Source organism: Nelumbo nucifera, chromosome 2 (genome assembly GCF_055504915.1).
Source record: "Nelumbo nucifera cultivar China Antique chromosome 2, China Antique-T2T, whole genome shotgun sequence".
NCBI lineage: Eukaryota > Viridiplantae > Streptophyta > Magnoliopsida > Proteales > Nelumbonaceae > Nelumbo > Nelumbo nucifera.
This window is the reverse complement of record NC_142650.1, coordinates 109,452,235-109,466,200: the sequence shown is the minus strand read 5'-3', so window position 1 is coordinate 109,466,200 and position 13,966 is coordinate 109,452,235. Positions and strand designations below refer to the sequence as shown.

The following is a 13,966-nucleotide window of genomic DNA, read 5'->3' as shown; positions in this document are numbered from 1 at the left end:
CTGGAGAAGGGCTAGATCATGTTTAAGCTAATGGATTCATTACCTCGCAAGTATCTCTCATCAAACTCCAAATATCAGACGCCAATTCCTAAAGATCCTTGGTCAAAGAACTTATCAACCAAGAAGCGACCATAGAATTAATTTTTTTCCAAGAATCCAATTTTGGTGTGGATCTTTCAAGTTGAGGGAGAGAATCGTCGACGAAATAGTATTTGTTGTTTGCTCTTAAGGCTGCGTTTGGTCGGAGTGTGAATTTGAACCTTTACAAATTTGCATTCCCGTTCAGATTTGTATTCATTTGGTAAGAGTTAAAAAATACACCTATTTTCGATGCAAAAATGTGTATAAGCCAAGGTTTGCATCAAAAATATGTGAAAATATTGCTTTATAAAAAACGAAGAAAATTTTGCCACAATTTTGGTCGAAGTAAATAAGCATAGGTTTTGACTGTTTTCCCTTCGAGCATTCGATAGAGAAGAGAAAGGTTCCATGATAGAGGTAAGAGAGATCTGAACTTCAAATCCATTCATTTGCCGTGGTAATGAGAGATCTGAACTCTCATGTAGATTTTCTTTTCGTTTTTAGGTCACTTCCCTCATCGGAAGAGAGATCTGAACTCCAAATCCATCCATTTGCCTTTTTCTGAGAGTTATGTATTATATTTCTTTGTCCTATGGGTTTTCTTAAATCTTCCTTCATTTTCCTCTTGAATCTTTAATCTATTCGTTTCATTGAATCTTCCTTCATTTTTGGTTCCTTGGGATATTATCTTATTATGGGTTTTCTCAGGAAATAAGTACATAGAAAAAATGCAGAGAGTTCGAGGTGATTTTTTTCGATTTTGGCAATCTTTCGCTGAATTTGGTGGTTTTGGTGGCTTTGGTAGCCACAGGAGTCTGATCTCTAGTTTATTTGGGGGAAGAGACCCTTTCAATGATCCTTTCTTCACTAGTCCATTCCAAAGCATGTTTGAATCTAGTATGATGGGACCAAAGATGTTTGGGTCAAGTTCAAGGTCTTTTGGAGACTTAGATATGCATCCAGCTAGATTCCTAGAGCATCAAGCTGCACAATCTAGTAAATAAAAGAGGCCTATTATCAAAGAGATAACATCTGAAGATGAAGCCGAAGAATAACAAGGAGCCAAAGCCAAAGAGAAGACTGAAAACCCTAGGAAGCATTCTAGGTAAAAGGAACCGTATGTTGAGGATCCAGATGATGAATCTCAAGGTTAAGTCTTTTCTGTAATTGCATACGGAATCTATATATATATATATATATATATATATATACTCTTGTAGTTTCTATTATACATATATTGTTGAAGTAGATATTCAATGTGTTTTATGAGAGGAAAAGCAAGCATGTTTAGTATTGGAAATTTGGAATGACTATAACAGGACAGATAGAACACGTCCCCAGGCTCGTAGTCATAGCTTTCAGACTTCCACTGTTACTTACCGAGGTGCCAATGGGGCATATTATACTTTCTCTACAATTAGAAGGACTGGCAGTGATGGGGTATGTATATCTATTCGGTTGATAGTTTGGATGATATGGGACTCTTTAAACTAAAGCCTCGATTTTGCTTGTCAGGTGACTATAGACAACAACAGAGAAGCTGATACAACTACTAGTCGAGCCACACACAGGGTTTCAAGGGGACTTAATGATAACGTATCATTAGAGGTTCTCTAACTCAACATCTTGATTTGTTTGCACACCCTTGGTTGGACCACTGGAGTTCTCATTATGCCTAGGAGGCCTATAAATTGGAAATTAAGTAATACTGCATGGATGCAAACATAGGAATCAGAATCTGATGCATGTTGCATTGTGACGTGGCAAGATGAAAAAAAGAGAAGATTCAATTGTCTATAGTAGAGTATAAGCTGATAAATACTCCATATTCCTTGTTCTTCCTCTATGAATTGTTTGCATGGATAAATACTCCATATTCCTTGTTCTTCCTCTATGAATTGTTTGCATGGATTCATACTCCATATTCCTTGTTCTACCTCTATGAATTGTTTGCATGGATTCTACAATGGACAATTGATTCTTCCCTTGTTTAATCTTGCTATGTCACAATTCAACATGCATTAGATTGGACCATTGATACCTTATCATTTGCAGGTTGATAAGGTATCATTCCAAAGCAGGTTCCCTAACTTAACATCTTGATTTGTTTATTCACCGTTGGTTGAACCACTAGAGTTCTCATTATGCCTAGGAGGCCTATAAATTGGAATTTAAGTAATATTGCATGCATGCAAACATAGGAATCACAATCTGATGCATGTTGCATTGTGATGTGGCAAGGTGAAAAAAGGGAAGAATCAATTGTCTATAGTAGAGTATAAGCAGATCAATTGTCAATAGGAGCACAACTATCACCACACCCTTGATTAACGGTGTCAATGGACTGGTTCTGGATTGGACCCCATCTAGTCCAAAATCAATTTGGACGGATTGGATCCAAAATGTTTATTAGATTGGATTGGCTAGGATTAAGCCAATATCAGGTCCATTGATATAAGATAAGAATATATGTGTCAATCGACCAGGTTTGGGTTGAAACCAATCTAAATCAAAATGAGTTGGAACAGATTTAATGGTCTAGACATTGAATTGGACCGGTCCAAATTGATCTAAAGAATTCATTGGATTGAATTGGACCTGATCCATTTATAATGGACTCACATTGGATTGGATCAAATTGGACCAAATCCAGACCAATTGACACATCTACCCTTGATATATGATAAAGTTGGAGTTATATGAAATTTCTAGTGGGGATTCAAAGAAAACACTCACTGTATCTTTTGAAGGCTTAGATGGATTTCACTAAACCTAAAGATGAGACTATTATTTAATGCCTTAGAGCTTTGGTGTCATATTCTAAGAGAAATACTTTAAAAACGAATTGGATTGCGAACTTAATAGAGTGTCCTTGTCATGTATTTGAAAAAATACAAAAGCTTATTTATGCTTTGAGAGATATACTAGAAAAGGGAGCCCATTGGGTAGTTGGTGGTGGGTTGAATATTGACATAAGAAGGAGCCATCGGTCCCCAACCCTTTTGGCTACAAATTGGATGTTAATGGTACTAGATTTGACGTTGTATTGATTACACATCTTATATAGATGATCACTCATCAAGCAATCAAGAGGATTTATTTACTTTTCCCCCGTCATGGTTTAAACTGTTTAGTGTGGACCAAATCTTCTCCTGGGTACTTCAATACTAAGTTTATTTATTGTGAATTCACTTCTTCACTTGCTTCCAGTTCTGGATTAACAAGTGCCATCTTTTGGTGAAAACTATGGGCATTAAAGAGAAGTCTTCCTTGGGCTTGGGTGTTTGGATGGAGGTCTATGACTAGCTCTCTTCCCCTTCAAGCTAGCTTGGCGAAGAGATCCTCAATATTGGACCTGAGTTGTCTGATTTATGGTTAAAGAAGATATTTTTCATTTGTTTCTTAAAGGAAATCTTTCTAAGTTGGTTTGGTTTGCTGGTTCAAATTTCATGATCAAATCTAAAGAGTTGAGCTACTCATTTGGCGTCTGTTTGGCTTAGATGTCGTTGCTCCAGAAAACAGTGATACATCAACATCACGTCAAAAAAAACAGTGCTCCAGTAAATGCCTATTTGTTTGAAATCGTTTTTCCATAAAAAAACGATGCTCTAAACCATACCTTGGAAACCGGAAACTCGTTGCTGCCAACAGGAACATGAGGTGATAGTGACAGGGACATGATGTGGCACTGAATAATTGGTACTGGTGCTGAAAAGGTTTCTAGAGCATTGGTACCAAACAGAAAGCGTTGCTGCTGCTCCAAGAAGCGTTCTACATGGCAGCAACGTTTCCAAACAAAAAGAGACACCGTTTTCTGAGAAAATGGTGCTTCCAACCCACACATCAGCAGCACCATTTTTAGAAAACAGTTCCATATCTACAACATCGATGCCAAACATATACTTGCTGAATGGATTTCTTAGTTATCAAAAATTAGCCACTTGGCCACGAGTACACAAGTTAGTTGCGACTTTGTCTATAAATTAGCTATCTATCTTTCTTGCATTTTCGTCTGTTTGCTATCATTTACATGGCATTAGAGCGTGTTCTGAAACCTGTTTTCTCCCGTCCATGATATATTTATCCTTAGGTTGCGTTTGTAATCGTTTGGAAAGAGTTCAAAAATATGCCTATTTTCGATGCAAAAATGTGTATAAACCAAGGTTTGCACCGAAAATATGTGAAAATATTGCTTTACAAAAAACGAAGGAAATTTTGCCACAATTTTGATCGAAGTAATAAGCATAAGTTTCGACTGTTTTCTCTTCGAGTGTCCGATAGAGAGGAGAAAGGTTCTGTGATAGAGGTAAGAGAGATCTGAACTCCAAAGTCATTCATCTGTCAAGGTAATGAGAGATCTGAACTCTCATTTTGATTTTCTTTTCATTTTTAGGTAACTACCCACGTTGGAAGAGAGATCTGAACTCCAAATCCATCTATTTTCCTTTTCCTAACAGTTACGTATGATATTTCTTTGTCCTATGGGTTTTCTTGAATCTTCCTTCATTTTCCTCTTGAATCATTAATCTATTCGCTTCATTAAATCTTCCTTCATTTTTGGTTCCTTGGGATGTTATATTATTATCGGTTTTCTCAGGGAATAAGTGCATAGAAAAAAATGCAGAGAGGTAGAGGTGATTTCTTCAATTTTGGTGATCCTTTTGCTGAATTTGGTGGTTTTGGTGGCTTTGGTAGCCACAGGAGTCTAATCTCTAGCCTTTTGGGGGGAAGGGACCCTTTCAATGATCCTTTCTTCACTAGTCCATTCCAAAGCATGTTTGAATCTAGTATGATGGGACCAAACATGTTTGGGTCAAGTTCAAGGTTTTTTGGAGACTCAGATATGCATCCACTTGAATTCCTGGAGCATCAAGCTGCATAGTCTAGTCAACCAAAGGGGCCGATTATCAAAGAGGTAACATCTGGAGATGAGGCCAAAGAAGAACAAGGAGCCAAAGCCAAAGAGAAGACTGAAAACCCTTGGAAGCATTCTAGGTCAAAGGAACCGTACGTTGAGGATCCAGATGATGAATCTCAGGGTTAAGTCTTTGTTGTAATTGCATACTAAAACTATATATATACTCTTGTAGTTTCTATTATATTCATATTCTTGTAGTAGCTATTATATATACTGTTGAAGTAGAGATTCATTTTGTGTTTTATCTTTCAAAGAGGAAGAGCAAGCATGTTTAGTACAGATAGAGCACATCCCCAGGCTCGTAGTTATAGCTTTCAGAGTTCCATTGTTACAAATGGAGGTGCCAATGGGGCATATTATACTTTGTCTACAACCAGAAGGACTGGCAGTGATGGGGTATATACATCTATTCGGTTGACAGTTTGGGTGATATGGGACTCTTTAAACTTAAACCTCTCTTTTGTTGGTCAGGTGACTATAGACAACAACAGAGAAGCTGATACAACTACTAGTCGAGCCACACACAGGGTTTCAAGGGGACTTCATGATAACGTATCATTAGAGGTTCTCTAACTCAACATCTTGATTTGTTTGCACACCCTTGGTTGGACCACTGGAGTTCTCATTATGCCTAGGAGGCCTATAAATTGGAAATTAAGTAATACTGCATGGATGCAAACATATGAATCAGAATCTGATGCATGTTGCATTGTGACGTGGCAAGATAAAAAGAGAAGATTCAATTGTCTATAGTAGAGTATAAGCTGATAAATACTCCATATTCCTTGTTCTTCCTCTATGAATTGTTTGCATGGATAAATACTCCATATTCCTTGTTCTTCCTCTATGAATTGTTTGCATGGATTCATACTCCATATTCCTTGTTCTACCTCTATGAATTGTTTGCATGGATTCATACTCCATATTCCTTGCTCTTCCTCTATGAATTGTTTGCATGGATTCTACAATGGACAATTGATTCTTCCCTTTTTTAATCTTGCCACGTCACAATTCAACATGCATTAGATTCTGATTCCTATGTTGGCATCCATGTAGTATTACTTAATTTCCAATCTATAGGCCTCCTAGGCATAATGAGAACTCTAGTGGTCCAACCAACAGTGAGCAAACAAATCAAGATGTTGAGTTAGAGAACCTCTAGTGATAACTTATCATGAAGTCCCCTCGAAACCTTGTGTGTGGCTCGACCAGTAGTTGTATCAGCTTCTCTGTTGTCGTCTATAGTCACCTGACCAACAAAAGAGAGGCTTTAGTTTAAAGAATCTCATATCACCCAAACTGTCAACCGAATAAATGTATATACCCCATCGCTGCCAGTCCTTCTGGCTGTAGACAAAGTATAATATGCCCCATTGGCACCTCCATTAGTAACAGTGGAACTCTAAAAGCTATAACTATGAGTCTGGGGACATGCTCTATCTGTACTAAATATGCTTGCTCTTCCTTTTTGAAAGATAAAATACAATGAATCTCTACTTCAACAGTATATATAATAGCAACTACAAGAATATGAATATAATAGAAACTACAAGAGTATATATATAGTTTTAGTATGCAATTACATCAAAGATTTAACCTTGAGATTCATCATCTGGATTCTCAACATACGGTTCCTTTGACCTAGAATGCTTCCAAGGGTTTTCAGTCTTCTCTTTGGCTTTGGCTCCTTGCTCTTCTTTGGCCTCATCTTCAGATGTTATCTCTTTGATAATCGGCCCCTTTGATTTACTATATTGTGCAGCTTGATGCTCCAGGAATCCAAGTGGATGCATATCTGAGTCTCCAAAAAACCTTGAACTTGACCCAAACATGTTTGGTCCCATCATACTAGATTCAAACATGCTTTGGAATGGACTAGTGAAGAAAGGATCATCGAAAGAGTCCCTTCCCCCAAAAAGGGTAGAGATTAGACTCCTGTGGCTGCCAAAGCCACCAAAACCACCAAATTCAGCAAAAGGATCACCAAAATTGAAGAAATCACCTCTACCTCTCTGCATTTTTTTCTATGCACTTATTCCCTGAGAAAACCGATAATAATATAACATCCCAAGGAACCAAAAATGAAGGAAGATTTAATGAAACGAATAGATTCAAGATTCAAGAGGAAAATGAAGGAAGATTCAAGAAAACCCATAGGACGAAGAAATATCATACGCAACTCTTAGGAAAAGGCAAATAGATGGATTTGGAGTTCAGATCTCTCTTCCGACGAGGGTAGTGACCTAAATATGAAAAGAAAATCAAAATGAGAGTTCAGATCTCTCATTACCTTGACAGATGAATGGATTTGGAATTCAGATCTCTCTTACCTCTATCACAGAACCTTTCTCTTCTCTATAGCATGCTCGAAGAGAAAACAATCGATACCTATGCTTATTTACTTCGATCAAAATCGTGGCAAAATTTCCTTCATTTTTTGTAAAGCAATATTTTTACATATTTTCGATGCAAACCTTGGTTTATACACATTTTTGCATCGAAAATAGGCATATTTTTGAACTCTTTCCAAACGATTACAAACGCAACCTAAGGATAAATATTTCATGGACGGGAGAAAACAGGTTTCAGAACACGCTCTAACGCCATGTAAATGATAGCAAACAGACGAAAATGCAAGAAAGATAGATAGCTAATTTATAGACAAAATCGCAACTAACTTGTGTACTCGTGGCCAAGTGGCCAATTTTTGATAACTAAGAAATCAATTCAGCAAGTATATGTTTGGCATCGATGTTGTAGATATGGCACTGTTTTCTAAAAATGGTGCTGCTGATGTGTGGGTTGGAAGCATCGTTTTCTGAGAAAACGGTGTCTCTTTTTTGTTTGGAAACGTTGCTGCCATGTAGAACGCTTCTTGGAGCAGCAGCAACGCTTTCTGTTTGGTACCAATGCTCTAGAAAACTTTTCAGCACCAGTACCTATTATTCAGTGCCACATCATGTCCCTGTCACTATCACCTCATGTTCCTGTTGGCAGCAACGAGTTTCCGGTTTCCAAGGTATGGTTTAGAGCACCATTTTTTTATGGAAAAACGATTCCAAACAACTAGGCATTTACTGGAGCACTGTTTTTTTTGACGTGATGTTGATGTATCACTGTTTTCTGGAGCAACGACATCTAAGCCAAACAGACGCCAAATGAGTAACTCAACTCTTTAGATTTGATCATGAAATTTGAAGCAAACCAAACCAACTTAGAAAGATTACCTTTAAGAAACAAATGAAACATATCTTCTTTAACCATAAATCAGACAACTCAGGTCCAATATTGAGGATCTCTTCGCCAAGCTAGCTTGAAGGGGACGAGAGCTAGTCATAGACCTCCATCCAAACACCCAAGCCCAAGGCAGACTTCTCTTTAAAGCCCATAGTTTTCACCAAAAGATGGCACTTGTTAATCCAAAACTGGAAGCAAGTGAAGAAGTGAATTCACAATAAATAAACTTAGTATTGAAGTACCCAGGAGAAGATTTGGTCCACACTAAACAGTTTAAACCATGATGGGGAAAAAGTAAATAAATCCTCTTGATTGCTTGATGAGTGATCATCTATATAAGATGTGTAATCAATACAACATCAAATCTAGTACCATTAACATCCAATTTGAAGCCAAAAGGGTTGGGGACCGATGGCTCCTTCTTATGTCAATATTCAACCCACCACCAACTACCCAATGGGCTCCCTTTTCTAGTATATCTCTCAAAGCATAAATAACTTTTGTATTTTTTCAAATACATGACATGGACACTCCATAAAGTTTGCAATCCAAAAGGATATATTCGTTTTTAAAGCATTTCTCTTAGAATATGACACCAAAGCTCTAAGGCATTAAATAATAGTCTCATCTTTAGGTTCAGTGAAATCCATCCAAGCCTTGAGAAGATGTAGTGAGTGTTTTCTTTGAATCTCCACTAGAAATTCCATATAACTCCAACTTTAGCATATATCAAGGGTAGGGGTGTCAATTGGATTGGAATTGGTCCAATCCAATCCAGTCCAATGTGAGTCCATTATAAATGGATCAGGTCCAATCCATTCTAATGAATGTTTTAGACCAATTTGGGCCGGTCCAATTCAATGTCTAGAACGTCCAATCTATTCAAATTCATTTTGATTTAGATTGGTTTCATCCCAAACCTGGTCCATTGACACATATATTCTTATCTTATATCAATGAACCCAATCCAATATAAATTTGTTATGGATGGACCAGGTCCAATCCAATCTGGTAAATATTTTGGACCAAATCAGTCCAATCTAATATATCTTGTCAGTTCATCCAATCCATCCAAATTGATTTTGGACTGGACGGGGTCCAATCCAGAACCGGTCCATTCCCCTTAATCAAGGGTGTGGTGATAGTTGTGATCCTATGATCAACAAGTATAGCGAAAAGAATATGCTTTGTAAGGATGAATTTGCTTGTGTGAAAGAGAATATTCGATTTTCATCCAATCAAGAGGCCATTTGATTAATGGGAATAAGGCCCGATCATTCCAACTCCCATTCTAACCATTCGGTTGGGTGGAAATCGAAATCCCATTTCCATTCCTAGTGAAATGGCACTCCCCCATATGAGGAAATGAGCATTCCCTCCCCCTCCCTTGGGAATGAGAATCTCATTCCAGCTGGCTCTAATTCCAATTCTGAATCCTTTCTAAACCAAATAGGTAAGGGGAATAGATCATCCCGTACATTTCCTATTCTAATTCTTGGTATATATGCACTAAACTGACCAGTGAGCATACACCGGAGCCTTCGATTGACAATTTTCTTCCTACTAACAAACAAAGAGCTTCCTAGATATGTGTCATCTTTCATTATCAACCTAACCTCAAGCAAAGAGCCTTTAATGGACAATCTCATTGAGAAGAATTAGAGATCTTTTATAGTTTATAGCATGTCCCTACCAATCACAATAGAGCCTAATAGTTTCCTTTGTTTTAATGATCTTTGAAACCTTAGCCTTGATGTCGCGTAATCTACACACTCCCTCGTGTACTGTGACTCAGACTCTGACTAGATGTCAATCTGGCTAGGCTGAGTTGTAGTGACTGAGTTGATGTCTGACATCCAAGCTGATGTGATGCAAGAGAAGGAAAGTGAGAGTGCACGCATATCTTTTATCCAGGGAAGGCACTCTGATGCTTAAGACAATAAGTGAATGGAGATTACTCTAAGAGTGTAATAGAGCTTGAGAGAATTAGTATGCATACCTTTTCAGGTGAATTCAGACGCTTTGTCTTTTGGTGGATAAAAGAATTAAATACTAAAATATCAAAGGATAATACAAACAGTCTTCACTAAAAAAGGTGCAAGATGCAACCATAGCATAATTAAATGAAAAACAATGGACTGTCCAATTCATTGTGGAAAGATGTTATATAGAAGTGCGCATCAAGGTAGATATCTGATAGGCATCAGGTAAAAAACTTAATACAGTTATGATAATTCATGCAAACAATTCATAGAGGTAGAACAAGGAATATGGAGTATTTATCAGTTTATACTCTACCATAGGCAATTGATTCTTCCCTTTTTTCATCTTGCAACGTGACAATGCAACATGCATTAGATTATGATTCCTATGTTTGCATCCATGCAATATTACTTAATTTCCAATTTATAGGCCTCCTAGGCATAATGAGAACTCTAGTGGTTCAACCAACGGTGAGTAAACAAATCAAGATGTTGAGTTAGAGAACCTCCAAATGATACCTTATCATGAAGTCCCCTCGAAACCCTATGTGCGGCTCGACCAGTAGTTATATCAGCTTCTCTGTTCTCGTCTATAGTCACCTGACCAGCAAAAGAGATGCTTTAGTTTAAAGAGTCCCATATCATCCAAACTGTCAACTGAATAGATGTACATACCCCATCACTAACCTTCCGAGTTGGTTTGTTGACTCTGTGCTGAGGTGTCGACGGAGGCCGTGTGTCACCATTTATTTGGGAGGAACAATTTACCCCTCATCACTTGGCCTATCGGAAAATGAATAAACCATCATCTACAAATATAACATGGTTAATTGTTGAACCTATTCTATTGGATGCCCTTGATTTGATTGGTAGCTAGAGAGTATTTCAACATCTTAGAAATGACCATGATGCAATGATGAACAAAGAACAACCCTAGTAATTTTTCTAATTAGAAACATCTTACTATAGAAGAAAATATACAAATACCGAAATGTTCCCAATGCACCGCTGCGAGGACAAAATCTGATCTTCACTTCAGCTTGACAAAATGCAATTACCCAATGTTGGGTCCAACTATATGTGGTGTTAGAGAGATGAACGGGATACAATCCCAACCTTTGGCATTTGTTTACCTCTCTCCACTGTACTCATCTCCCTTTACACATACCACTTGCTCATAAGAGCTCGAATATGCTTCCCACAATACATTATAGTTGCACATGATATATTCCATACTTATATGTTGTGTCATTCATGGGTAGATGCTGGATAATATTTTTGTGAGTATCAAATCCAAAATCAAAATCTAGTCATAGGGGATGAACTTTTTTTGTGTTCTTTTGTTTTTGGTTTTCTGTGTTTCTTTGTGAGTATCAAATCCAAAACCTTGGTCTTCCTAACCGCTCACTCATTTTTGCTCGATCCCCGGTATGGTAATCCATGCAATAGCATTAGTAAGCTGTAAATTGCTGTTACAGCTTTTGTTTACTTCTGCTTAACTAGTTTTTTACCTAAACCCGACCCATTGGCAGGCCGAATTTTGGGTCTCTGAATCTTAAACAAATGTTGTCTGTGGAGCCCAATTTAGAAAGCAAAGCTGCCACACTCTTCAACCCTTCCAAACGGGCACTTTTAAAGTTTTGAGCCCGGGTCGACCCATGATCACCCCTACAACAAGAAGTCAACAAGTCAATTAACTTGTACAGATATAAGATGTCATGTACCTTGGATGCCAAGTAACTAAAATCCTTTGCAAATTCATTGGCAGTGAACCTCCACTGACGTAAGTGATTGCGCTAAGAAATCTGAAATGATTAATCTCAAGTTCCCCATATTCGCCTTGCCTTCCCATTCGCCAATTTCGTACTTAGAACCAAAACCAGAAAAACACACCAAGGTTATTTCGGTCCTTGCACCGCCCACAGGCTGAAACTGAAACACTGCGGCTGTTGTGCGCAAGGGAAGCATCATTCGCTCTTCTGTTGGGAGTAATACCATAAAACTTAACAGTATTAGGGGCTTTCTTATTATTATGCAAAATTCGTATAACATTTTTGTTAATATTTTTCGGCCTAGGATGGACTTAAAATCCATCCCAAGGGTATTTACGTCATTTTAACCTCGAAAACACCCCAATTAAAGAGCCCTAACTGGTCTTCTCTTTCTGCCTGCGTTTCCGGTTTTCTGTCTCGCCACTTCGAACCGTTGCAGAGGGCAGAAAGCAATCTCTCTTCTCTCTGGAAGAGATGGTAAGAGCGTACACTCAGGAGCACGTATACAGGCATCCATGGGAGAGGGTAACATCCGCATCCTGGCGCAAGTTTACCGACCCCGAGAACAAGCGCACGTTATCCCACATCCTTGAGGTCGACACCCTGAATCGGAAGCTCGACCCTCTCACCGGCAAGCTCTACACCACTCGCGCCATCACCATCCACGCCCCCGGTCCCTGGTTCATCCGCAAGATTATCGGCCAGGACATCTGCCACTGCGTCGAATCCTCGGTCGTCGACTCCCGATCCCGCTCCATGCAGCTCACCACCCGCAACGTCAGCCTCCAGAAGTTCATAGAAGTCGAGGAGAAGAGCTGGTATGAACCACACCCGGATAATCCCGAGGGTTGGACGGCTTTCCGGCAAGAAACCAGCATCCGGATCAAGCCCTTGTCCGCGTTGGCATCGATGGCCGAGAAGGTGGAGCAGCGTTGCGCCGAGAAGTTCCTGCAGAACAGTGTTAAGGGGAGAGAGGTCATGGAGAGGATCTGTAAGTATCTTGAAGCTGAATCTAGTGGGATTTCCATCTAATTCTGAGATTTCTTATTTCTAATTGGGTTATTTAAGGAGAGGGTCTCTGGCCTTGACTTTGATTTTCCAATTCTTAATCTGATCTCATAGTCCCCGAACAATGGCGGAAAATATTAGAAAACAAAGAAAAAAAAACACACAAAGTGTTGTGAAGTTTGGACGATAGGATCTAATGATCTTCCCCCTTCACTTTGTTGCAATTTTGATGTAATAAATCGTGCCTTCATTGTACATTAACCGACTAATCTAACCACTCTTTTTCTTTTTAATTTGTTTTGTTGATTGTTATGAAGTTTATGATTTCGATGAACCTTATTTGTGGGAAGTAGAATGGTTTCAAGTAATAAGGCAGGCTGGAAGAAAATCCTTGGGAAGTAAGAAGTTAGAGATGATTTCAAGTGGAAGAGAAGCGATCTATTCTAAAATGACTGTAAAATGAATAGCAAGCAAATTAAAGGTGATTGGGGAATTAAAATAACAACAAAGTGAAGTGCAACATGAATCCTCTTTTAAACCTATCTATCAAAAAGAAAATTATCATCTAAACCTTGTCCAAAGTCTATGGGGTTGGCTACATGAATCCTCTTTTAAGGTATCCCAACAAGAAAATAAAAATGTCATTGCCCAATACCGGATTCTTGGGATGGATGGACTGTATAAGGTCTGCCAATTGAACCTTTAATTGAAAATGGATGCCTGATTCAATTTAGCATTACACTCTATCACTCCATTGATGTTAGCATTACACTTTGCCATTACCTGCCATATGGTTTTAGATTTCGCATCTCCATTACACCTAATTCAATTTAGCATCTATGTTCACCAAAACTCCATTAATCTATAACTCAACTTTTCCTCTTTTTTATACCCAAATACAATGCAAAATTTTAGACTGCTGAAAAACTATGGAGTAGAGTTTATGTGATAGGCAAATAGCACTCAGA

General features: G+C 38.4%; 1 protein-coding gene and 3 pseudogenes across 1 annotated transcript; 3 read left to right on the top strand and 1 right to left on the bottom strand.

Moving 5' to 3' along the window:
* The first annotated feature begins 809 nt into the window (after positions 1 to 809).
* LOC148802777 (uncharacterized) lies at positions 810 to 1,698 on the top strand (annotated as a pseudogene).
* Positions 1,699 to 4,699: 3,001 nt separating this feature from the next.
* LOC148802776 (uncharacterized) lies at positions 4,700 to 5,572 on the top strand (annotated as a pseudogene).
* Positions 5,573 to 6,146: 574 nt separating this feature from the next.
* Positions 6,147 to 7,210, bottom strand: LOC148802775 (uncharacterized; annotated as a pseudogene).
* A 5,165-nt stretch (positions 7,211 to 12,375) lies between these two features.
* On the top strand, positions 12,376 to 13,253 carry LOC104613025 (MSF1-like family protein). Its single transcript, XM_010280711.3, has one exon. The coding sequence runs from the start codon at positions 12,465 to 12,467 to the stop codon at positions 13,020 to 13,022; it is 558 nt and encodes a 185-aa protein (XP_010279013.1). The 5' UTR covers positions 12,376 to 12,464; the 3' UTR covers positions 13,023 to 13,253.
* Positions 13,254 to 13,966: the final 713 nt, after the last annotated feature.